This window comes from Cavia porcellus, unplaced genomic scaffold (assembly GCF_034190915.1).
Source record: "Cavia porcellus strain 051 isolate PalLab524CR breed Dunkin Hartley unplaced genomic scaffold, mCavPor4.1 scaffold_10, whole genome shotgun sequence".
Lineage (NCBI taxonomy): Eukaryota > Metazoa > Chordata > Mammalia > Rodentia > Caviidae > Cavia > Cavia porcellus.
Window position 1 is genome coordinate 55,321,085 of NW_026947493.1, and position 25,638 is coordinate 55,346,722.

The window sequence follows — 25,638 nt, forward strand, 5'->3', positions numbered from 1 at the left end:
GGGGAAATCTTAAACAGAGACATGACAACAACACCCAAGACCCCAAAGAAAAGAATAAACCTCACTGGGAGAATAGTCAAACAGAAAGAAATAGAGTACTGGGAAAATAATATAATAATGGGAATCAGTATATATCTTTTAATAATAACGATATAAGTAGTCCTAACTCTCCAATCAAAAGACACAGATTGCCAGATTAGATGAGATCAAAACATAAAGCCAAACTATCTGTTGCCTACAAGACAGTGCCTTATCCCCAAAAAACACGCAGAGACTGAAAAATGAAAGGACGGAAGGCAATACTCTATACAGGTATAGCCTGAAAGCAATCAGATATAGCAAAGTTGACTAATTCCTGGCAAAGTTGACTTTAAACCACAATTGGTCAAAAGAGATAAAGAAGGCCACTATGTATCTGTAAGGGAATAATTCATCAAGAAAGAGCAACTGTAAATATATATACACCAATGACTGCCACACCCAATTTCATAAAACAAAACTTCCTTGATATAAAAGGATAGATGCCACATACAATCATAATGAGGGACATTAATATCCCACTCTCACAAATAGACCAAATAGAACAACAAAAATCAACAAAGAAATAGAGTTAAACTACACCATAAAACAAATGATTTTAACAGATACCTACAGTGTTTTATCCAACGACAGCATAATGACTTCTTCTCAGCAGTTCAAAGCAACTCTCACAACAGACCATAAAGCATGTCTCAATAAATACAAAAGAATTTAAGTAATACCGCAAATACTAGTAGAGCACAACAGAAAGAAACTAGAAGTCAACAGCAAAAGAAAATATACAAACACATGGAGATTGAATAATTCACTCTTAAACAATCAATGGATCACAAAAAAAAAATCACAGAAGAAATTTAAAAATTCTTAGAATCAAATGACAACATACCAGAATTTGTATGACACAGTAAAAGCAGTTTTAAGAAGCAAATTCATATCTGTGAATGCCTACATTAGAGAAACAGTGATCCAAAACACTCTCTTTATATACCCCAGAGGCCTAGAAAAACAAGGAATCTAAATTGCATACTGGTAGAAAGAAATGATAAAAATCAGAGCAAACAAATCAATGAAATCAATGAATTTATTCTCAATCAATCAATAAGACTAAAAATATAACACAAAGTATCAATGAATCAGAGTTGATTCTTTGAACAGATTGATAAACTCTCAGGCAAATTTACCTAAACAGAGAAGACCTGCATCAATATAGTTGGAAATGAAAATGGCAAAATTACAGTAGACAACACAGAAATTCAGGCACTGTTTTGAAAACTTATAGTCTAAAAAATTATAGAATCTGAAAAAAATGGATAAATTCCCAGACGCATATGACCTAACAAAACTGAACCAAGAATAAACTACTAAATCTGAATAGACCAATCAGTAATGAAACTGACACAATAACAACCACCAACTAAGAAAGTCTCAAAACATGAAGAACTCACTGCTGAAGTTTACCAGAACTTGGGAGAAGAATTAACACTAATACTTCTTAAAGTTTTGCATGCAATTAAAAGGAAAAAAACACTTCCAAACTCATTCCATGAAGTATTACTCTAATACAAAAACATGATAAGGACTCAACAAAATTTTTAAAATATATAGGTTAGTATCTTTGGTGAGCACAGACACAAAAATCCTCAATAAAATACTTCCAAATAGAATTCAAGAAATTATTAAAGAAATCATACACCAGAAATAAGCTGTAGTATGTACATGTAACCACTCCTCAAGATTGTAAGTGCATGTACTGCAAACACGTGGTAATAAAATAAACTGAAAACAGTGGATGATATGATCCTATATAGAGAAGACACAAGAAAGCTCTTCAAGCTGATAATCACAGTCTGCCAAGTAGAAGAATACAGAATCAATATACAGACACTTCTGGGAAGATAGCAGAGTGCTAAGCAAGAGAGAAAACAGCCTCTCTGGGAGTCATCGTTCAGACACTGGAATATAGCATTGTGAGGAAGACAAGAAGGAAGGAAGTGGGTTCCCTGGACCCAGGAAGAATCTGAATGTAGACTAGACCCTACAAAGAGAATAAAGAGAAAACTTTCAAAGAATAAGGTGATAGCAGGCAGCACCTTCACCCTGAGACAGGGCTCATTGTGGGAGAGGCACTGTTTGAACCTGCAAATGCACAATCATAGCAATGGGAATGGCTGGGACACCGGAGAGCCTGTGAAGAGAAAGGCAGCAGTGGAGGGGAGCACTGGACATAGAAAACTGCACTGGCTGGGGTGAGTGCAGAGGACTTAGCAATCCTGCACAGGATGACAGAGAGCCATCTTGGAGACAGGCTGGCTGAGCCTGAAACCCACAACTGCTTTATTGAGCAGCTCCAGCTGTGCTTAGACCCATAGAAATTACCTGCACTGCAGCAAGCCCAATGAGTCTGGTCTCAGCAGGATTATCCCTGCTGAGATTATCCACTAGTCCACCATAAAGCAACACTGGTTTGCTGGCATAGACTCATATGACTCAGGACTCGGTCTCCACAGGTTGTCCTACTAAGTGCAACCAGAGAGAATCGTGAAAGTGAACTATTTGTTTTTCTTTTCTTTTTCATTTTTTTCTTCTTCATTGTTTTGTATGTGTGAAAGTGGTTCATAACCTCTTTCTGGGTATGTTTCTGCTCTGTTCTTCCTTTTATCTGTTCCATCTCTCTTTTCCTTCAGTCTTCTGCACCAGTTTCCCTAACTTGGCATGATCCCTTTTGTCTTCCAACCTTACTTCTAGTCTCTTTCCCTTCTTCCACTTCTCTATTTTCTCCTTAATCCATTTTAATTTGAACCCCTGAGGGAAAAACGGGCACATTAGAGACTTACATACTGCATGTAATTATCTCATTTTACATTGTTACAGAATCAAGAATGTAGTTTAGACAGTTAAAAGTTGCAAATTAAGGGTTGGTTCAGTTTGTTGTTTTCTAGGCTGTATTTGATGCTACTACAGCCAAAATTGACATAATTGTTCTAAACAGCTGTTGGTCCTGGTATTCTATGCCTGAGATTAACTAAGGGTCACAGAAAATACTGTGACACATTGCCAAAGAACCAGGGACTAGGCCAAACAAGCAACAATTTGACATTTCCAACAAACTTAAGAGGTAAGATCTTCCAACACAATCAAAACCCAAAAACCAGGTACACCTGGAAGATACCCCAGAGAAGTATTCATCACCTAAGTGTCCGAAATGCTATCAGTAAGTGCAACCTACAATCAGCAACTTACGAGCATCACTCCAGTAAACTAAAAAAACAGAGAAAATAAAATGAGAAGACACTTAAACAAAATGCAGCCCCAGACATCCAGTTCACCAAAGGCAAATCAAGTGGACAATGAGGTGGCACAATCCAAAAGCTCCCTGGACCTCTCTGAAGTGATAATAACAAAGTAAGTGAATCAAGCTCTAGAAAAAAAATGAAATCGGAAATAATCTCAAATAACTAGAGAGATTATCAAAATATACACCATGCTTAGTGACGTTAGAGCAGACACAGACAAAAAAATAGATGAGCTTAAGCAAATTATGGAAGCACAGCACAGGCAACAAATGGAATCCATAAAGCAGAAGTAAGCAGATATCCAGAAGAATAAAAACTCCATTGAAAGTATTCAAAGCAGATTAGGTCAATGTGAGGATAGGATCTCAGATATTGAAGACAGGCTTGCAGTTAGCAACCAGGAAAAGAAAGATTTCTCAAAACTAGCAAGGGACATAAGAAATCACATTCAGTTCACCAAAGGCAAATCGGAGACAAAGAAGAATAATTCAAGATTAATTGGAGTCAATGAACAAACAGGGGATATCACAAATGACATTTAAAAAATGTTCACAGACATCATGACAGAAAACTTCCCTGGTAGGCACAAAGAATTTGACATACAGATAAATGAGGCATATAGACTCCAATTAGCAATGATCAAAAAAAAAAAAATCTACAGCTATGCATATCATAGTCAAGATTCCAGAAATTCAACACAAGAATAGAATCCTAAAAGCTGTCAGGGAAAAGAAACAAATCACCTATAAAGGAAAGCCCAACAGAATAATACCTGACTTCTCAGCACAAACTCTTAAGTCAAAGAGAGCTTGGAGTGAAAAGTATTCCAAGTTCTAAAGGAAAACAACTTTCAACCCAGATCGATGTACCCTGAAAAATTACCTTTCAAAATTGAGGGAGAAATAAGATACTTCCATGTCAAAAACAACTGAAATTTATAACCATCAAACCAGCATTTCAAAATGTACTGAAGGACATTTTAGAAAGAGATAATAAGAACTACAGGTCCATGAACCCCAACAGAAGAAATCCACCAGGGAAGGCAAACAATTAGATGGAGGGAGAAAAAAAAAGGAGAGTCAACAACAGGAAAATAACATGACAAGGATAAATCAATAATACCAGTTATAACCATCAATGTTAATGGTCTTAATTCACCAATCAAAAGACCACAGACTGGCAGAATGGATCAAGAAGATCCAACAAGATGCAGCATTCAGGAAACATATTTAATTCAAAAAGAAACTCACAGTCTAAAAGTCAAAAGATGGAAAACAATACTCCCTGTGATGGGAACCCAGAAAAAAAGCAGGGGTAGCTAGTCTATTTGCAGACAAAGTCAATTTCAAGCCAAGACTGATTAAGACAGATAAAGAAGGTCACTATATCCTCATTAAGGGAACAATCCAAGAGGAAAAGACAACAATCATAAGTATATATGCAGGGGGCTGGGGATTTAGCTCAGTGGCATAAGTACCTGCATTGCAAGCAGGCGGTCATGAGTTCGATCCCCGGTACCAATAAAAAGAAGAAGAAGAAAATAAAAAAGAACAATAAGTATATATGCAACAAATACCAGTGTATCCAACCATATAAAACAATTACTAACAGACATGAAAAATCAAATAAGCCCTAATACAATTGTATTGGGAGACTTCAATTTATCCATTGTCACAAAAAGACAGATCAACTAGACAACAAATCAATAATGAAATACTAGAACTAAATCAAATTTTTAAACAAATGGATTTAGTATATATCTATAGTATATATCTATATATCTATAGAATGTGTCAACATCAGAAGACACATTCTTCTCAGCAGCACGTGAGACATACTTCAAAACAGACCATTACTGGCTCATAGAACAAGCTTAAGTAAATGTAAAAGAATTGAAATTATCCCATGCATACTATCAGACCACAGTGCAATGAAATTAGAAATCCATGCCAAAGGAAACAAGAACTTCATAAACATAAGGAAATTAAATAGCACCCTACTGAGCGATCAATGGTCACAGATCAAATTAAAGAAGAAATTAAGACAGTTTTTACAGCTGAATGATAATGACAGTACAACTTACTGGAAATGGTGGGACACAATGAAAGCAATCTTAAGAGGGAAATTTATAGCAGTAAATACCCTTATGAGGAAGACAGAGCAAGAACATATAAACAACTTAATGTTGAACCTCAAACTTCTAGAAAAAGAAGAGCAGGCTAAGCCAAAAGCTGATACAAGGGAAGAAATTATAAAGATCACAGCAGAAATTAACACACTGGATACTAAAAACATAAAGAATCAATGAATCAAAGAGTTGGTTCTTTGAAAGATTAAATAAAATTTACAAGCCCTTAGCCAACCTATCAAAAAAGACTCAAATCCATGCAATTAGTAATAAAAAGGGTGAAATCATAAAAGACCCTGCAGAAATCCAGAAAATCCATTTATATCTACTTTGATAACTTGTATTCTAGTAAGATGGAAAAAAACAGAAGAAATAGATAGATTCCTAGATACTTATGAATTACCAAAGCTGAATCAAGAAGATATAAAAATCCAATTAACTCAATATCAATAAATGAAATTGAAGATATAATTTAAAAAGTACTTACAAAGAAAAGGCCAGTCCCTGATTGATTCACTACTGAATTCTACAAGAAATTTAGAGAAGACCTAACACCACTATTTCTCAAACTCTAATGAAATTGAAAGGGAAGCAATACTTTCAAGTTCATTCCTGGAAGCAACTATTACTCTGATACTAAAATCAAAGAAGGACCAAGTAAGAAAGAGAATTATAGGCCAATTTTCCTAATGAACATTAATGCAGAAATCCTCAATCAGATGCTGGCAAATAGACTGCAGCAAATCATCAAGAAGATTGTACAGCATTATCAAATAGGATTCATCCGGGGATGCAGGGATGGTTCAACATACACAAACCCATAAATGCAATACACCACATTACAGAGCCAAAGACAAAGTCAAACATCATATGATCATCTCAATAGATGCAGAAAAAGCTTTTGACAAAGTCCAGCACCCACTCATGATTAAAAACTCTACATATAAAAGTCTGAATGAAAAAAAATACTCTAAGGGAATTTTTAAAAAAGACGTATGGATGATAAATATGTAAGTATCTGTTTTATTTATAGTGATTTAAAATATACCACAATAGGACAGTCTGTCATAAATAGGATATAATTTCCCAGACTCTACTTAGTCAGAAACCTGGCAGGGTCTCATTATTTCCCACTCCCACCTTCCCACCAATGACAAAGACATTTATTTGTGTACAGTACAGGTTTTGTTTTTGATACAAGTAGGAGTAAAAAGTAACTGTAACAAGAAATATGCTGGCCTAATACTTTTCTAAAACATTGTCATGGCATAAGTGTCAGATATAGGAACCTAGAGAAGGGTTTGGAAAGAACCTAAGCATTTCTGCACATATAAATCAAGAGATTTAATAAAAATTCTGCAAAGAGTATGAAGCTTCATTTTATGATAAAGCAAAAACAAGACAAGGAATTTTCTAACTTACAAAGTTTTGTAGATCAGAACTGGAATAATTATTTGTATTACCCTAAAGGTGTGTATATACAGACAGAGGGAAAAAGTAAACTATTTGGGTAAAACAACTGAATTTAACTATTTCCTGGGGCATAATGCTAGAAATTAACATTTCTGGTCCATAAGATCAGAGAATTAAGGTTATGCTTTGATTCCTGCTTATCATTTAAAGGAGAGAGAGACACACACACAGACACAAAGAGAGAGAATGGAAGAGACACACACACAGAGAAAGATAGAGACAGAGAAAGACAAACAGTAATTTCCATAATAGAATGTGGTAAGTGTATATATAGTTTTAAGCAAAAATTTAAGATTTAATGAATGTTGCAACAGATTCCAGTGTTAACCATTTAAATTCACAGTATAATAAAGTACATTCAAATCATACTGTAGCACTCAGAAGAGTAATATTTAATCTCAAAATATGCACTAATATTGAAAAGCATAAGAATCAAATCAGTAATTCTAGATCACAGAAGCATTCTGAAATACTGTATTGAAGACTATGATATAATGACAAAACTGATGTTATAAAAATTTAAATGAGAAAATATAATACAGATTAAAAGTCCACAATAAATATAGATGAAGGAAATATTTTAACTGACAAAATTCTATCCTTAAATACAAAGAAACATGCAAATTACCAGTATTTAGAAGGTATATAAACCTGACTACAAAGGTAAGTAGCTGCTAAGAAACATCTCAGGCAAAATAGTTCATAAAATACATATTTTTATAAAGTTAATATCTGATTCTCTAGCTGCACATTAGGTCAACTTGTAAGAATAAGGTAACTAGTGCAAATGTACTCTATCCACGGTAACAGAATGAAAAGTTTATTGTGACAACTGGACACTAGAGGACATCTTTCTGTAAGATAAAATGGTACTTCATTTTCAAATTATTGATATACTTTATATTAATGAGGAACTGATCATTTCAGCTTCTGCTGGCAGAATCCAACAGTTTAGGGCATCTCTCTTTAAGGATAACTTTAGTACCACATCTATTGCCTCTTCCACAAATCCTCCTCAGTAGGAATTTTTGAAGGATGTTACCACTAGGGCACCAAGATTTCAATAATAACATGACAAAAATAACAACAGTTGCTTCTATTCACCATATGCCCATCATGTTCTAAATCTTTACACATAATAACAAATGTAATCCCTTCCACAACCACAGAATAGGTACAGTATAAGGGTATTTGAACTGGTATATCCTGCTTAGATGTTTTTAGTCTTACTCGTTTTGATTGAGTGTCTGTATTACTTGATGTAACAAATAAAGCCATGCCAAGCCATGCCAGGTATCACTTGTTCATACCGCTTGCTTACTAAAATGTTAGTTGACATCTCATTAGCTGCAACACAGATGGAGCAGGAACATAACAGCCTGTGAGAGCCCACTGTACACATATTTTCCAACTCATATGTCATTGATCTGAAGACACGTGTATTCTGTTAATTTCATCAGGTCCTATTCACATTCAGATAGAAAAAGCTTGTGTCCTCTAACTAAGAAGCCCAGTTATCACCTGCACCTTTAGATACTCAGAGTTCTCAGGAGGGAAATTCATTTTCAGCATTATTCATTTAGCCCTAGATTCCCTCCTTATTCATTTCTATAATATAATTCATTCTTAAACATCACAAATTTCTAAATCATGTAACTAAGATGTCACTAATTACTAGATTTGCCATTACTTGATATTCTATTAGGTAAAAAAACCATCAACTGTGAGATGCATCCTGATACCAGAAATAACTCAAATCTAAAAAAATGTACACATTAAAAGTTGACGGGAAAAAAATAATTTCTATCTTGTTTCTATTGCTTTCCCGTCTTAGCTTGGTATCTCCTTTGACCTGATATTCTATTCTATTCTCTCATTTTAGTGCTGTCCCCAATGCATATTTATATTCATAAATATTAGTACAAGCCATGAATAAAAAGAACCCTGTTTATATAAAAAGAAAAATAATAATCCCAAAAAAGGGATGTAAACTTAATAAAAGGAAAATGACAAAACATCAGAATTTGGTAGGGTAAAAGAAAGGGGCACTAAGAAACAAAAAGGGGGGGATTTCCCTGAGAGCAGAAAGAGTTGTGGAAAACAGAAGGGGCAGAAAAAAAGCTATAGCTAAGAGGGCTTGTGCAGCACGTATTACTGTAAAATACATTTTAATTTTAATTTCATGGTTGGAATAGTTCATTATCTGGATGAACATTCACACTTTCCCCAAAATTGTTCTCACAGCTGTAAGAAGACATGAATGTGGCCTAACATAACTAATGAGTACTTTTCAAGCACTTCAGACTTTTCTTCCAACATCATTATCAAGAGAAATAAATACTCTCTCTGCCATTTCAAATATCATCTGCACCCACAATACTTTTGGGTGTCTCGGCTTTTATGAATACTCTTAAAGCACTCGACAATGATTCTACTTACTCTCCATCCACTTCTGGTCTTTTACATACACAGTGAAACTTGGCACCAAAATCTATGTAAAGATCATTCTCCACAACATGAAAGATTCTTCCAATGACCAGTTTATCTTTGGCAGGTCCCATCTGTGTAAGAGGAGAGCGTCTCAGCATGGATGCAAAGGATTCCACAGTTTTTGGAGAGTCCTAAATATGAAAAAAAGATATTTATATACATCAAAATCAACATTAAGATATAACACAGTAAATAAAATAAAGTCAAAGGGAAATTTTAAAAAGTCAATTTGCTGTACATTTATATTTCATAGCAATAACAGAATGTAAGTGAAACTTTGCTTTAAACAGTTATTCTCTTAAACTTCCTCCTCCCTCTCGATCCTAAAAGCACCTGTGCTTGGCAGGATATTATGTGGCCTAGAGTAAGTCTCAGAACCCCAAGGAGGTAGGGAGCACAGGAATGTCAGCATCCAGACCTCCCAGAATGGGGCTGGGGTGTCAGAATCTGAAGATGAAGCAGACATTCAAGGAAGCCACTGACCTTATTCCTAAGACTGACCATTTGTGAGAAAATGGCATCTGATTCTAGTTTAGTGAGAATGACCATTCTTTTCATATAAATTCAAATATATACTCAGATGAAAATGAATGAGGCCCTCCATCACAATTGTCAGTCTAAATATGAGTTATTACATACTAACGTTAAGTGACTTGAGTTTTAATATCCTTCTTTTTCCTAAAGTAAAATCCCAAATGAAGTACCTTAACTATTTTGTGCTGCTCACTTTCTGGAGTCTCTGCAGAATGAATTCATTCTCTAGAGGTATGACTAAACAAGTAGTCTGGCTACTCCTTTTATTTTTCTTACAATTTTTTTTCCTCAAACACATTTTTATAGAAATCCATGAGTACTGGGGCTGGGGATTTAGCTCAGCGGCATAAGCGCCTGCCTTGGAAGCAGGCAGTCGTGAGTTCGATCTCTGGTACCGATGAAAACGAAAAAGACAAAAAAAAAAACAAAAAACAAAAAAAACCATGAGTACTGATTTGTGCCTTCTTTTAATTTGCAAATGGTATGACGTGTGCATGCTTGGGCACAAACTAAGGGAAGTACTAAATTTCCACTTGTGAGAATTAATCACGAAATGGCATTAACAATTTGGGTATCTACATCCTGTCCTTAGAGATAGTGTTACATTTGCTATTCAAAGAAAATTATTAAGCGTTTCAGGGCATATTTACTTTTTAAACTATACAATTACATTATGACCTAATTTTAATGCATATATAATTGCAAGGATTATAAACTTCAATGCTGGGCCACATAAGGGCTTATATGCAGAAGATGTCCCCAGTTTAAAAGGTACAATTGGGGACTCAGGATTTAGCTTAGAGGCATAAACACATGCCTGGCAAGCATAAAGTCATGAGTTTGATCCTCAGTTCCAAAAAAATAAAAAAATTTTAAAAAATAAAAGATACAACCACTCAGTACTCCACTCCAACTGCAATATAAATGTGATTGTTGCCATGTTTTATTAGCCAAGAAGCTAAAAGTATACATGTTAAAGTAAAACTTTCAATTGTTAAATGCTTATACATTGAAAGATTCCCATTTTACTAATCAGGCAAAACATACCCAGGTGTTGAATTTGGCCTACAGACCACAAGTTTATGACCTCTGCCTCAGGAAAAAGAAAGTCATCTGGCTGACAGTAAATCCCTTAGGTGCTGCATAAAGGATAGTGATAATATAGTGATATAGTTATTTCAAGGGGTACAAACATGCTAGGAAAGAATCCTTAGCACAGAAAGAACAATCTAAATCAGTCAGTAGACCCAGATATCAGCTAAGGCTGAAAAATAGCCAAGAATATATCATATGAATCATAACATTAGTTTATAACTCCACAAAGTACAACATTAAAGCTCTTCAGACAACCACCTGCAAAGAGCCAAGAGGGGAAAATGCAGCCTATAGGCTCAACACAGAAGCAGCAATGAATTCCCCAGAAAGTAGTGCAGAGAGAGCGTAACACTGAGTAAGCCATCAGTGACAGAGCAAGGGTGACACACTCTGCTGGGAGCCACTGCCCAGCAGCCGCAGCAGTGCCAGCAGAACAGCTGATGAGCATGGCGTCAGGGAAATGCAGACGGCGTCAACCTGAGAATTCTGTCCTGCTTGCTGCTTGGAAGTGTCTAGCCTACTTAACCTCCTTTCTCCATTAACAAACATCTGCAATTCCCACCTATCTGGCTTTCTTTTTTTTTTTTTTTGCAGACTCACTGAAGCCACAGTCCAATTAATGTCCATTGTCTTTTCTAAAGCCTTCCTTACAATTTCAAAGACATTTTGGGGCTCTGATCCTCAGTTTTAGGAAACTGAACATTCTCCACTATTTAAAAAGATACTCTTGAGACCACAGGTGGCAGCACCCACCTATAATCCCAGTCACTTGGGAAGCTGAGGCAGAAGGATATCAAGGTCAGCCTGGGCACCTTGGCAGCTCTGTCTCAAAAAAAAAATTAATAGTAAATTTAAAAGGCTATGGATACAATTCAGTGGTAGAGTGTTTGGCTACAACGCACAAGGCCTCGTGTTCAATCCCTGGCACAACAATAAGATAAAATCAAATGGAAATTAGAGGTTACTGTTTTCACTGTCATTAGTTTTGCCTTTACTTCATGAAATTTTACAATGGAGATGAATACGTTTTAGGAATAAAACGTTTTCACCACAAACCTAAGATCTTGAGGTTAACAACTAAATTTGTTTTAAACAGCATATTCATTATTACTTACTTACTTGAGAAATTGTTTCAAACAACCAGACAAAGCTCTCCTTCAAAAATCAGAGTCTAGAACCATCTCTGAACTCTTAGGGCATAGGCTAAGCTATATTCATTTACTTGTCAAGTGACTTCTGAAAGTAATAAATGTTACAGCTCCCACAGAGTCCTGTTCAGAAAGCATCTAGACCAACGTTGTTAACTGCTCTCCTACTGATACAGATTGCAAAGACTGTAGGCACATTGCCCACCCCTGGGTCTGTACTATAAAGCTGTTAGACAGAGGTAAAGCAGGTAATCCGGAGTTGACACCTTACTTAAAAGTTGGTTACAAAGCTCAGATTCCCTGTTATTTTCTATATTATTTTCTCCCTGTGAAGGCTAAATGTTGGACAGGACTGCCTACATAGAAAGAGGACCACTAAAGGGATTACAGATACAGGGAACAATACCACTTTTAGCCATTTAATCAGTAAGCATGTATTATATGTTGAGTATCATCATGTACTAATTTTTGTTCTGGGCCTTAATATAAAAGTATGTGAAGTGATAGGAGAACATGGCATTAAATCAACATAATGACAAAACTGAGGATCCAAAAGGTTGCTGAAAGTATACTCACACTTCAGTCACAGAGTCTTGTATCGAAGGCCAAGTGGGTTAAACATCCTGTAAATAGCAGGGAGTCAAAAGAGGTTTCTAATCAGTGGGGTGACAGTACAGGTTCTTTTGTTTTGAAAAGAAAGCTTTGGCAGCAGTGTGTAAGATGACCAGAGAATAAAAGAGAAACTGGAGAGAAGGTTGACTTCTAAGAAGCGCCTCCAATTAGCAAGGAAGGACAGAGATGAAGAGCCTATGCTGAAGCAGTCGCCACAGGAAGACGGATAACACACAGATGTTTACCAGCAGAAGTGAGGGCAGTGGGAGGAAGAGCAGTACAAGAGGTAAGAGAGTGAGCTTAGTTTATTATATAAAATTCAGGGAACACTGCTGCTGATATATAGTTCAAGAATATAGTACAGAAAGGGGATGTAGCTCTGTGGTACAGTGTTTGCCTAACATATGAAAACCCCAGCACCACCACCCAAAAGGTACACACATTTATGTACATATTTGCTTAAATTTATAAATATATCCTTATAGTAATTTATAGCTATAAATCCCTCAAAAGACATGTACTGAATGCTAACTAAAATAATTTCTGTCGAGAACAATTTTCTTCTTCATATTATAGTCAATCTAGAATACAAAAAATATTACTTTAAAATTATTAATATACATTAAGTACATATGTATTGTAACTATCAGGCATATGACAGCATTTAATATAGTTTGAAATCAAAGAGGGTATTACTGTTAAAAGAAACATCAACTAGTCCAACTACTTTCATTTTACACAAGAACCATACTTGCTGCTCAAAGCTACATGTTATGCTGAACAGTGATTCTTAAAGTTGCCATGAGACAGATAGACACATTATTTTAAAAAACCTTAAAAGGAAGGTCTCAGTATATCGCAGAGATGCCTAGGACACATGAAACCCATGACCAATGTAGCCAATAAAAAGCTAAAACATATTTGAATAAGTTACTTTACGTCTCTGGATTAGTTTTCTTATTTGAAAATAAAAGATTGAGATGGTCATGGTGGTACACACAGGTAATCTCAGCACTTGGGAGGCTGAGGCAGGAGGATCGCTGTGAATTTGAGGCCAGCCTTGTCTACTGAGTTCAGGGACAGCCTGAACTGCATTGTGAAACCTTGTCTCAAAAAGACCCCCCCCCAAAAAAAAAAAACAAAAAGAAGAAGAAGAAGAAAGAAAGAAAATAAGAAAAGAAACAAAGAGAAAAAGACAATAGACGGGTACCTATAACTTTTCTTCTAATTCCAAAATTGTAAAAACTTTTTAATATTTTCAAACACAACAGAGATCTTCTCAAGTCATACACATTTAAAATGGAAGACATCATCCTACCCAAATTTCTCTTTTAATGCAAACAATAACAAAAAATATAATGCAATGGTGTAAAAACTTACTTAATGCTACTTAGCCAGAAAAATTTTTTCAGCACCCATGTTCTCTGACAAGTAATACAAGAATAATTCACTTCTATTATCTGTCCTGCAATAACTTTCATTTGAGAGACAGACAGAGAACCAAGGGGAAAGGAAGATGTTGGCAGTATTTATTTTTTCAAAGCCATGCCCAGTGACCAACACTGTAATGCCCTTGGAAACAGAGCTCAGTGTGAATACCTGGGGCTCAATCCTCAGTACCAGAGGGAGAGGAAGGGAGAGAAAGAAAGGAATAGCAAAATTATGTGAAATAATAACAACTGAGAATTTGCTCACATTAATATCAAATACCAAACCCATAGAAACTGGAACCTCTGAGAATGTCAGGCAAGATAAACACCAAAATGGTATACCATATTATTTCAAACTAGAAACATCAAACATAAAGATAAAAATTGAAATAAGATGGGGGAGGTGAGGACCACCTTACCTAGTATAATGGCTGATATGCTGTGTCAATTTGAAAAGTTTAGAAGTTTAGCTAAGCGACTCAGCAGGGCGCCAGGGTCCTCCCTTTATAAACACCCTGAGCCTGTGCAAGAGGAGGATACCAAGAGAGATGGCATACGTAGGGCGGGTAGCCTGCTAACAATATAAGGGAGAAAAAGAGGTATGCTCTCCCCTTTTGCTTTTGTTGCTTTTGCTGTTGTCTGCTGCCTTGAACAGTTGCTCCTCTGCATGCCACCGTGCCTTGGAGCCAGCTAATTAGGGACTGAAACTTCCACAAACTGTGAGCTAAATAAATCTTCCTCCTTTAACTGTGGGTGCCAGGTATATTGTCTCAGCAATGACAGGAAGTAATTAAGACACCTATAGAGGAGCAAAAATAAGAACTATTGTACATACAGCTTTTCAGAAACCTTTAAAGTAGGAAGAAATGGGAGTGAAATATCTAGGATGTTTTTAAAAAGACTTTCTTGGATAAAAATTGGAATTTGTTGCCAGTAGTCTTACAAGAAATGTTAGAAGAAATTCTTTCAGGAGAAGGAAAATTATAAAGTTGAGAAATTTACATCTACCAAAAAAAGAAATAGTGCAAGTAAAAGAAAAAATTTTCTTTTTCTTAGTTTTCTAACAAATAATATGTTAATAATAAAGGGGTTATTTCATCAAGAAAACATAATGATCTTAACATGTATGCATCTAATGACAGAAAGGAAAAACACAACAACCACTTGATGGAACTACAAGGAAAAACAGACAAATACACTATTACCTGAAGACTTCAATACCTCTGTCAGAAATAGACAGATTCAGCAGTCAGAAAATCAGTAAGGATGTGACCAAACTCAACACCACATTCAATAGATTGGATATAATGGACCTTTAGAGGCTATTTTATCCTACAATAGCAGACTATATACTAGTCTCAGGCTCATACGGAATGTTCACTAACTTGGCCATATTTTAAACCATAAGATACACCTTAACAAGAGTAGAAACCACAATGTCTGCTCTCAGACCACAACGGAATGACACTACAGTAACTCCCTGACTTACAAACATTCAAGTTGCAGACTTTCACAGGTACAAATGGATCTTGCATTAGAATCACTTGTGGATGTGAACAAATCACAGAAGTAGCCCACTTGTCTGCTGGACAGTTAGAATTATACTGCTGTGTGTTTGCTGTATATGTGATACTATGCAGTAGTGCAGTGCTCAATCAGGGCCCAAGGTGTCTGAAGCAAGAGGAAAAACAAAGATGATGTGGAAGCACAAAGTAGTATACATTACATGTTGGTGTCAAGGGTGTGGAAGACACACAGTTAGACTTAGGAAGGAATCCAACTTACTTTCTCCCTGAATGGAACTCATTTGTAAGTCAGGGATTTAGTATGGAAATAATAAATAAAGGTAGTTTAAAATTCCCAAAACACTTGGACAGAAGAAATCTCAAGGGAAATTAAAAATACACGGAACCAAATTGAAATAAAAGCAGAACTTAATCAAAATTTCTGGTATGCAGTAAAAACAGTGCTTATAGAGAAATTTATAGTACTTAATGTATATATTAGAAAAGGAAAAAGTTTGAAGTCAATCGTGTAAGCTTCTACCTTGACAAACTATAAAAAGAAAAGCAAAGTAAATCTAAAACAAACAGAAGAAAAAAATTACATCAGAGCAATGAAATTAAATACAATGAAACAAACAGAAAGGAAATTAACAGAGAAAACCCAGCAAAGTTAAAACTGGTTCTTGTTAGGCATGGTAGCACATGCCCCTAATCCCAGCACTCAGGGAAGCGGAGGCAGAGGATTAGTGCAAATTTAATACCAGATTAGAATACATATCAAGTTCAAGACCAGCTTGTACTACAGAGAGAGCCCTGTCTCAAACAAACAAACAAACAAACAACAAACCGACTCATTTAAAAGATCAGTAAATTTCATAAGCTTCCAGCCAGGAAAACCAACAAAAAGATAGGACTGAAATGACTATTAAAGTACTCCTTGTCGTTTGCATGGGATACATTCCAAGACCTCAAGCAGGTGCCTAAAACCGGGATAGTAGTGAAATATATGTGTATGTTTTCCTATGTATATTCATGATACAGTTTAATTTAAAAATTAGGCACAGTAAAAGAATAATAACAAAACAGGACAATTATAACAATATACTACAGTAAAAGTTACGCGATTATGACCTCGGTCTGTCTGTCTGTCTGTTTGTCTGTCTCTCTCTCTCTCTCCGGGTATGGTGGTGCATACCTGTAATCCCAACACACAGGAAACTGAAGCAGGAAGATCACTGCGAGTTCAAGACCAGCATGAGCTAAATAAGAGAATTCAAGGCCAGCCTGCACTACATAGAGAGATACTGTCTCAAAAAAAATCTGTCTCAAAATATATCATGTAAGCTTCCACCATCTTGTTGATGGGCTGCAGGAAGTAAAACCCCATACTGTAAAACCACACCTAACAGAGGACATCACTGCAGACTCCATTGGTATTAAAGGACAAAAATACCAAGAACCCTATGTTCATAATTTTGAAAACCCAATCAAATGGATCAATTCCTTGAAAGACACAGTATACCAAAACTCAAACAAGAAGAAAAGATCACTTAATAGGCCTATATTTGTTAAAGAAATTCAGTTAATAACTAATATCCACTCTAAACAGAAAGCACTGGCCCACAGGAACTCACTGATGTACCCAACATTTAGAAATTCCAGTAATTATCTACAATCCCCCAAAAAGACAGGAACAGAGGGTTTAGTGAAAACATCCCAATTCATCCTGAGTCCAGCATTATTACCTAATACCAAAATTATTCAAGAACATTATAATAAAAACCAAAGATCAGTATCTCTCATGAACTTACATTTGAAAATCTTGAACAAAATATTAACAAATCAAACCCAAAAACACATAAAATAACATATAAAAGGAATTATACACCACAATGGGGTTTATGACAGTTTGGACATTTGAAAATCAATTAATGTAATCCACCGTATCAGTGAGCTGAAGAAGAAAAAATACATGGTCATATCAATATTTGCAGAAAAAACATGACTAAATCCAACATCCATTTATGATGAAAACTCTCTCAGTAAACTACAAAGCGAGGGGGATCAGGAAGAGACTCAGCAAGAAGAGGAAACACACCTTCCAGTGAACCAGGCTCTACCACAGGGATCAGGAAGAGAATCAGCAAGAAGACAAACCACACCTTCTTGTGAGCCAGCCAATATGTGGGCTGGGAAACGGTAAGAGTGCCCAACCCTCATAAGCAACTGGCTGATTCACAGGACTCAGGATGTGATGCTAGCAACTGAGGTAAAAAGAATAGCTTGATGTTTTTTTGTTTGACTTTGCAGGCTTAGGGCTGGAGGTCTGGGCATCTATTTGGAATATGGCAGTGAGCAAAATTATGGGGGATTTCCTTCTGTCTTGTTTTTGAAATCCAATGTTTTGTTCCTGTTTACTATTTTGTTTTACTTCTATATCTGGTACTTTGAGTAACTATTTTGAAGATAACAATATACAGTATAACAACCATTGTTAAAGTCCTATCATCTTGTTCTGAAAGCTTATATAACTAATTTTTTTTGGTTGTTGTTTTGCTTTTGTTGTTTTTTAGGTTTGTTTGCTTCTTGATTTTTCTGGGTTTTTTTTTTCTTTAAAATAAGATTTTTTAAAAAACTAGAAATAGGAGACTTTTCAGCTTGATAAACAGTATCTTCAAACACTTGGCAGCTAACATCATACCTGATGACAAACTTGAAGCTTTCCTACTAAACTCGGGAAGAAAGCAAGAGTGTACCTTCTCACATGGGTCCAACATCATACTAGAAGTCCTTGCTAATGCAGTAAGATCAAAACAAAAAACACAACCTCCCCCCAAAAATAAAAGGTATACAGAGTAGGAAGAAAGGAATAAAATAGCTTTTGCAGATGAGGTATTAATAAGACAGAGGAAATGTGACAAAAGCTAGGACATGCAGGTAGACACATGGAATTTTACTTCAAATACTTTAGTAAGTGGAACATATCCAAAACTAGATCAAACGTCTTGCTTTAAAACCTTATATAAGTGAGTTGGTACTATACAATTTGTTTTAATAAGGAATATCACATTTAAAATTTATTATTACAGTTTTATCTTTCTGCTAAACTTCAAGATAAAAGAGAAAATGTCTGTCTTGTTCACTTTAAAAAACTGCATGAATACACAACCTTAGTTTCCAAAGACAACGAAAATAGAAACGGTGCATTTACTAACTAGTCTAAAAAGAACTTTCTGAAAACTAATTTCTGTTCCATCTATGGCACCATCTTTCAGAGAGGTGTTACATATAAAGTGTTCTTGGAGATCTGATATAAAAATGTCACTGCTACCTACTTCTTCTTTCCCTGCACAATAAAAAATACAGGAACAATACAAACAAATCATGTCTGGAGAAAAATGTTCAGGATAGAAACTGGTTCTTAATTAGATTCTCAAAAAAGTAGTCCCCAGAGCAAGACATATGTGCACATAAGAGATGAGATGCCAAAATAGGCTCAGAGGAACAGAACTTCAATGTGGATTATTGGAATTCTAGGGTCATTTGGGATCTGTTCTCTGTTTAAATTTAAATGCATTAATTGGTCTTATTTCCATTGATAAGGAACACTGGTAGTGTGTGGTATGTCATTATAAAGCTGTTTTTTAATACCTGAAGACACTTATAATCAAGTCCCCAAAGAAGGCTAGGATTGTGATGAGCAAGTGTTTCCCATTCCAGATTAGTTAGATCAAAATACAGAAGTATAAATGTACTGGTTACTTGCTGTTAAAAATTCTCCACTAAAGGTCACTGTAAGGAAACTAAAAATTTCTATGACAATCCTAAAAGAAATCCTTCTGGCTCTTTAGTCACAGGCTTAAGATTTCTAAAAACAATAAACCAAAGTCTAATTGTATAGATGGTTAAATGATAATGTATTTTGAATTCCCAATTTTTCAGGTTCTCTATGTCAATTCATTCTAGAAAGTAGAATATGCCCAAAACTAGATCAACCATCTAGCGCTAAGATCTTATATAAGTGAATTGGTATGGCACAATCTAACTGGGATACTGTAATTGGGGATAAGTGTGAGAATGGATCATAAGAGTATTAAATCATGGTGAAAGGAAAACAATGTTGTTTGAGATAAAATGTATTAATACAGACTTGGTTTTCAGATACAATGCATTAGCTTAGGTAACTAGGAGTGGTTTTTAAGAGCTAACAGGAAAAACAGATGACTAGGTTTTGAAAAGAGGTTTGTGAGTAGGCACAAAATGATAACATAAATGTACATATTGCCTTTGCTGCAATAAAAAAGCTGAGCCTGGGTACTATATAAAAGAGATTTAATAAACAGCATGGCTCCAGGTCTACTGAGGGCCTCTCTGTCTCATATGCAGATGGCGGGATGATGGGAATGCATGTAATACCGAGAGATCACATGGTGAAACAGGAAGCTGGAGAGCAATTCAGGGATCAGAATCGCTCCTTTCCAACACCTCACTCACACAGAACTAAGTGAGACCTCACAAGAACTACATCACTTACTTCCACGGGCGGCACCCCCAGGGACTCACTCATCTTATATTAGGCTCAACCTCCTAAAGGTCCCATCACTGCTCACATTACCACACTGGGGACAAAGCTTCCACACATGAGCCCTTAACAAGCCCACATCCACACCATAGTAAGTTACATGTAAATGACCTGTTCAACACAGAAAACGTTGCTACTGAGGTGGATAAGACAACCAGTCCACAGATGCTGATCAACTAACCTCTTTCCCCAGCTATTCCTGTGCCTCCTAAATAGATTCAAGAACAAAGTGGAACTGAACATGGTAGCACATACCCATAAACTCAGTTATGCAGGAAGTTGAGATAGGAGGATCACTGTTTGAAGGCAGGATGGCAACTTAGCGAGACTCTTTCAAATAAAAATTTAAAAAGAGCTGGGGATATAGCTTAGAGTAGCTAGGGTTCAATCCCTAGCACTGCTAAAAACAAAGTAGAGTGGCCATGTCAGCAGAAATATGCTTCCATCTTACTGCTAGGGAGGTATCTTAGCATGCCCTCAGACTACTGGTCCTCTAAAACTTTCACCAAAGTGTCAGGTCCCAATAGGATGAACTCAGGAACAAAGACTTCTGACCCATGTTGATAAGGCTGCAGCCCCTGCTAAATGACCAGTGTGCCAAAAGAGGAAACCAACACTTAACAACTCAAAATACAGCACCATGATTCCTTGGGAGGATCAAGCTGGTCACCTAGGGGCAGTCTGATTATATGGAACCATTCTACAGTGGAAAAAGATAATAATATATTACCACTGGAATAGACACTATGAACACAAACCTGTCTCACCTGCTCACAATGATTCTACCAAAACCACCATATCTGAATTTATAGAATCCTTTATCACTAGCAAGGCATTTCACACAACACTATCTATACCCAAAAACTCACTGTATAGGAAATAATATGGCATAATAGGTTTTTTGCTTATAGAAATCATTGGTCTTACCTGTCATGGGCCTGAGTGGTGAAACAATCCTTTTTTTGAAAAATTAAGCTATTGTGAAACCACTGTAGATTCATGTGCAGTTGTAAGAAATAATACACAGAGATCCACTGCATCCTTTCCACTCCCCGCATTGGTTAACATCTTGTAAGACTATCACAACTAGGAACTCAGCACTGATAAAATTTGAGAATCTTCCTCAGATTTTACCATAACACAATTGTTACTCTGTGTATTCAGTTCTATATACTTTTATCATAAGTACAATTTTCTTGATATAGTCAAGATACAAAACAGTTCCTTTACCACATGAGTCCTGTTACTGTATTAGGATCCCCATCATCCTTAGACCTGCTTATCCAATTCCTTACCAAATACTGAACTGCTCTCTGTATAATTCTGTCAAGAAGATCATATAAATAGAATTACATAATACATAAAACCTTTTGGGACTGGCTTTTTTTTTCACTCAGTATAATTCCCTTCATTCAAATTGTTCTGCATATCAATCATTTGTTACTTTTTAGTGGTAACTAGAATTCTGTGGCAAAGATATACAACAGTCTAACTATTCACCAGGTGAAGTCCATATAGGCTGTTTAGTTTTTTGAATTACAAGTAAAGCTGCTATGAACGTTCATGTACAGGTTTTCATACAAACTAAGTATTCATGCCTTTGGGATAATACTCTCTGCCCCAGGAACTCCCAGACCCCACTGTTCTTTATTTCCTCCGGGAGAACTCAGAGGAAATCTTGGGTAGCTGGTCAGGCCCAGGCAACTTGCAAAATGCTGACTCCTGGCCTGACAACCGCCTGTGCCAAGACTGACTCACTGCCAAGCACTTGCCAAGAGTAGAGTCCTCAAAGCTTTAAAAAGGAAGGCAAAACCCTAACTGAATCAAGACTATTTCATTTGATTCACAAATGCCTACAAATTTGGTTCTGCTCAAATATGCTTGGTTTCTTTTATTTCCTCTGTTACTTAACCTGAATAGACAAAAACAAACTTAAGGGTTGTGATCATGTTGCAAAAATGAATGCAATTAAAAGAGAAAAAATTTAATATAATCTTGAAAAAAAATAAAAACTAGACATGTTTTTTAAAGTTGGTGAGATTTTAGAGTAAAAACAAGAGTACAGAAAGAGCTACAAATAGCAAAGGCTAACACTGACTTGGGAAACCATTAAGAATCTGATTCAGATCATATCCAGCCCCACAAAATGAAATACATATACTGTATAGACATGGTTCCTTTTACAAAATATAGCACTGTGTATAGGTACTTTATAGGTCTTGATGAAACCTACTTTCCCTCGAACATTCTATCTACTTAAATTCACTCTCATTATCCTTATATTAAGGGGTCATTTTTTCTAATCATGCTTGGAAAATGTTAGACTCTACTGGGGAAACTAAACATTCCAGAAGATTTTTATTATTTACTCAGAGATAACTCTCCTAGAATTCTACAATACAAAAACAGGCTGATATCAAGGTTAAAATCAGAAGCATATGTCAATATTCCTTTATATATTAAGTAACATTTTAGATGGTGTAATTTTTAAAACTATCAATATAAAGCTGGGAGAAAGGCATTAAGTTAATTAAAATGTAATTTTGCTACTATATGAATTTAGTGGACTTAAAACGTGATAAAAATTTTAAAATCTCTTCTTTCCACTGAAACAAATCTTTTAAACAATCTATTTTTAAAATTTTATTCTGAAAATAAGTATCCGATTAAATGTTGTCTGCTGAAACATTCAAGTATTTTTAAAATATAAATAACAATACTCATTAAAAAGTGAAAAGTAACATCTAAAAAATTTGCATGAAATTCATCTAAAATATACACTATTTGCCTCCCCCGCAAATTCTCTGAAAATCAGTTTTTCAATATGCTGCAAAGTGATATACCACCCTCTACTGTCAAGAAGTAGTAAGACAGTCATAAAGGGAAACAACAAAACCCAAAACTTTAAAAATCTTTGCTCCACTATTGCCACCTTGTGGCTGAGATGAGTTATAATTCCAACAGGTACTAATTCCAACAAATTCATACTTTCATACTGCACTACAGTTTTAAGATTTTACAGAGAGGAAAGAAAACATTAAGAGGTAACTGGCAAAAATACTGTATCCTTAACATTTACCAGGTCTTTATACATAAGTTTGTGCTATACAAGTTATAAAAATGAATGACTGCTACACTAAAAATAACCGAAACTATTAGTTGAAGAAAGGAATGTATCAACCAGCAATTAAAGTCAATGAATCAAAGGAAAAGTGACAAGTGAGTATGAGATAACACAGAACCCACAGCAAAGCAAGGGGTACGGGGTCTTCAAACTTGGCTTCTCTTTATCTATAATCTCAGTGAAATATTCGGAGAAGGAATTCATGATGCGTACTGCAGGGGAAAGGTCTCTGCAAGGGTAGTGAGCTTGGTTCTGACTGACTATCACTTATTTCCGAGACCCATATATAAGTAAGTCTTTACTTTAAGGACTGGAAGAATTAAATCAATGGGTATTTCTTCTACTTTTATCACCATATACATTTAAAAATCTAATAGGCCATCTGAGATGTTATTTTGATGTATAATTATTTAACCATCAAACTGTCTAATTTTATTACAATATAATTCAACATATATTCAATTCTTACTGTTATGTAAAGGGTTATACAATGGACAAGAAAAGTAAATAAAGCATAGGTGATCTCCAGGGAGCACAGCTAAGGAACAGAATGAAGCAGTTTCACAAATAACATTAATATAGCCATTTAACAGCCATAGGTGCCCTAAAGATTGTATAAATCAAAGCCCTGGGTCACACAAAAGGAGTTTTATCTAGTTAGTGATTTCACAAAGACCTAAGAGAGGAGGTGATTTTTTATAATTGAATTTGTAGTCAGGGAAGCTATTTCAGGATAAAAAGCAAAAGGAAGCAGTAAACATCTTTTTAGGGACCAGCAAACTTTATTTTCAAACAATTTTTGAGGAGAAATCATTTTACATAGAATCCAATGTAATCTTTATTAAGATGAGTCTTTTATGGCAAACTGACAAAAATGTGAAGTAGTAATTTTGATTGAAGTCAGAATGAGGAATATCCTAGTTCTCAATTTCTTGTTTTGGTTGCCCTGTATCAACCCACCTAGGGCTGCAGATGTAGGTCAGTGGTAGAGCTCTGCTTATTAGCACATACCAGGCCCTGGATTCAATCCTCAGTACCACAAATTTAAAAAATGAAAACAAAAAAACAAATCCATCTATATAATCCAAGTGAGCAAACAGGCATTGCCATGTACTGTGAGAGTTTATAAAACAGAATGCATCTACCAAAGTTAGATTTTATGTACATTTTCTCCCAGAATATAACCTATAAAACACATACTGTAACATTGTCTCTGTTAAGAAAAAAAATCACTACCTAAACACAACTAAAATATGTATTTGTTAAATATCAGGCACTTGTACTAAATGCTGTAAATAAGAAACCATTTACTCTCATAATAATTCTATGATATGAGGTTCCATAAAAAAGGAAGAGAAACACAGATATTAATTTCCCAAGGAAAAACAGCTAGAAAATGGTGGAAAACCAAGCTTTAAACCAAGACTATATGAATCTAGAGCTTATACTCCAAAAGGATAATGATTCAAAGCAGTACAATATAAATCAATTTGTGATTTTGAAACTACATATGTGTGTATGTGTACATACACATACTCAGCTTTTATTTATATGGATGTGTATTTGACACCGAGGAGGTATGTACAGCCAGGCATGGTGGTACAATGGTGGTAGATGCTATAATCTCAGGATTGAGAGGCTGAGGCAGAGGGATCACAAGTTAGAAGCAAGCCTGGGTTACACAGAAAGTCTGAATTACATAGCAAGATTCTGTCTCAAAAAACTAAATGAACAAAAACGAGGAAAGTATAAAAAAACACAATTCAGCTTAGAGAATGTGAGAAAATGTACAGTAATTTTATAATTATAATTTAGTTTAGTTTTATAATTCTTTTACAAAATCCTGATCATACAATAAGCATTCATTTTGCAATCTCAGGATGCTTCTCAATTAAATAGGCCCAGTAATTTCAAAAAGTAAAGTGAGTTTTTCACACATTGAATCCTCATCAACATCTTGTAACTGGTCACGTTTCTCAAGATAAACACAGTATAAGGCAGAAGTGCACTGAAAAGTTTAAATAAACACTAAAATTAAAACATGGTATTTTCAGTTTCTTATTACTTTTATACTTTTTGCTCAATTGTTCTGGGCAGGCACATTTAACACAATATGCTCAAGCCTGTACTATTCTTACTTTTGCAATTACTTGTAAACAGTCACAGATCAAAATTGAAATACAGC

At 35.5% G+C, this 25,638-nt stretch overlaps 1 protein-coding gene across 1 annotated transcript in view; it reads right to left on the bottom strand.

The window, feature by feature from the left end:
- The window catches only part of Mrps28 (mitochondrial ribosomal protein S28), a 118,981-nt gene that overhangs the window by 89,198 nt on the left and 4,145 nt on the right, over window positions 1-25,638 (bottom strand). Inside the window, exon 2 of the mRNA XM_013144148.3 lies at window positions 9,373-9,554. Within this exon, the coding sequence (XP_012999602.2) occupies window positions 9,373-9,554 (182 nt within the window). The remainder of the gene's footprint in view (window positions 1-9,372; window positions 9,555-25,638) is intronic.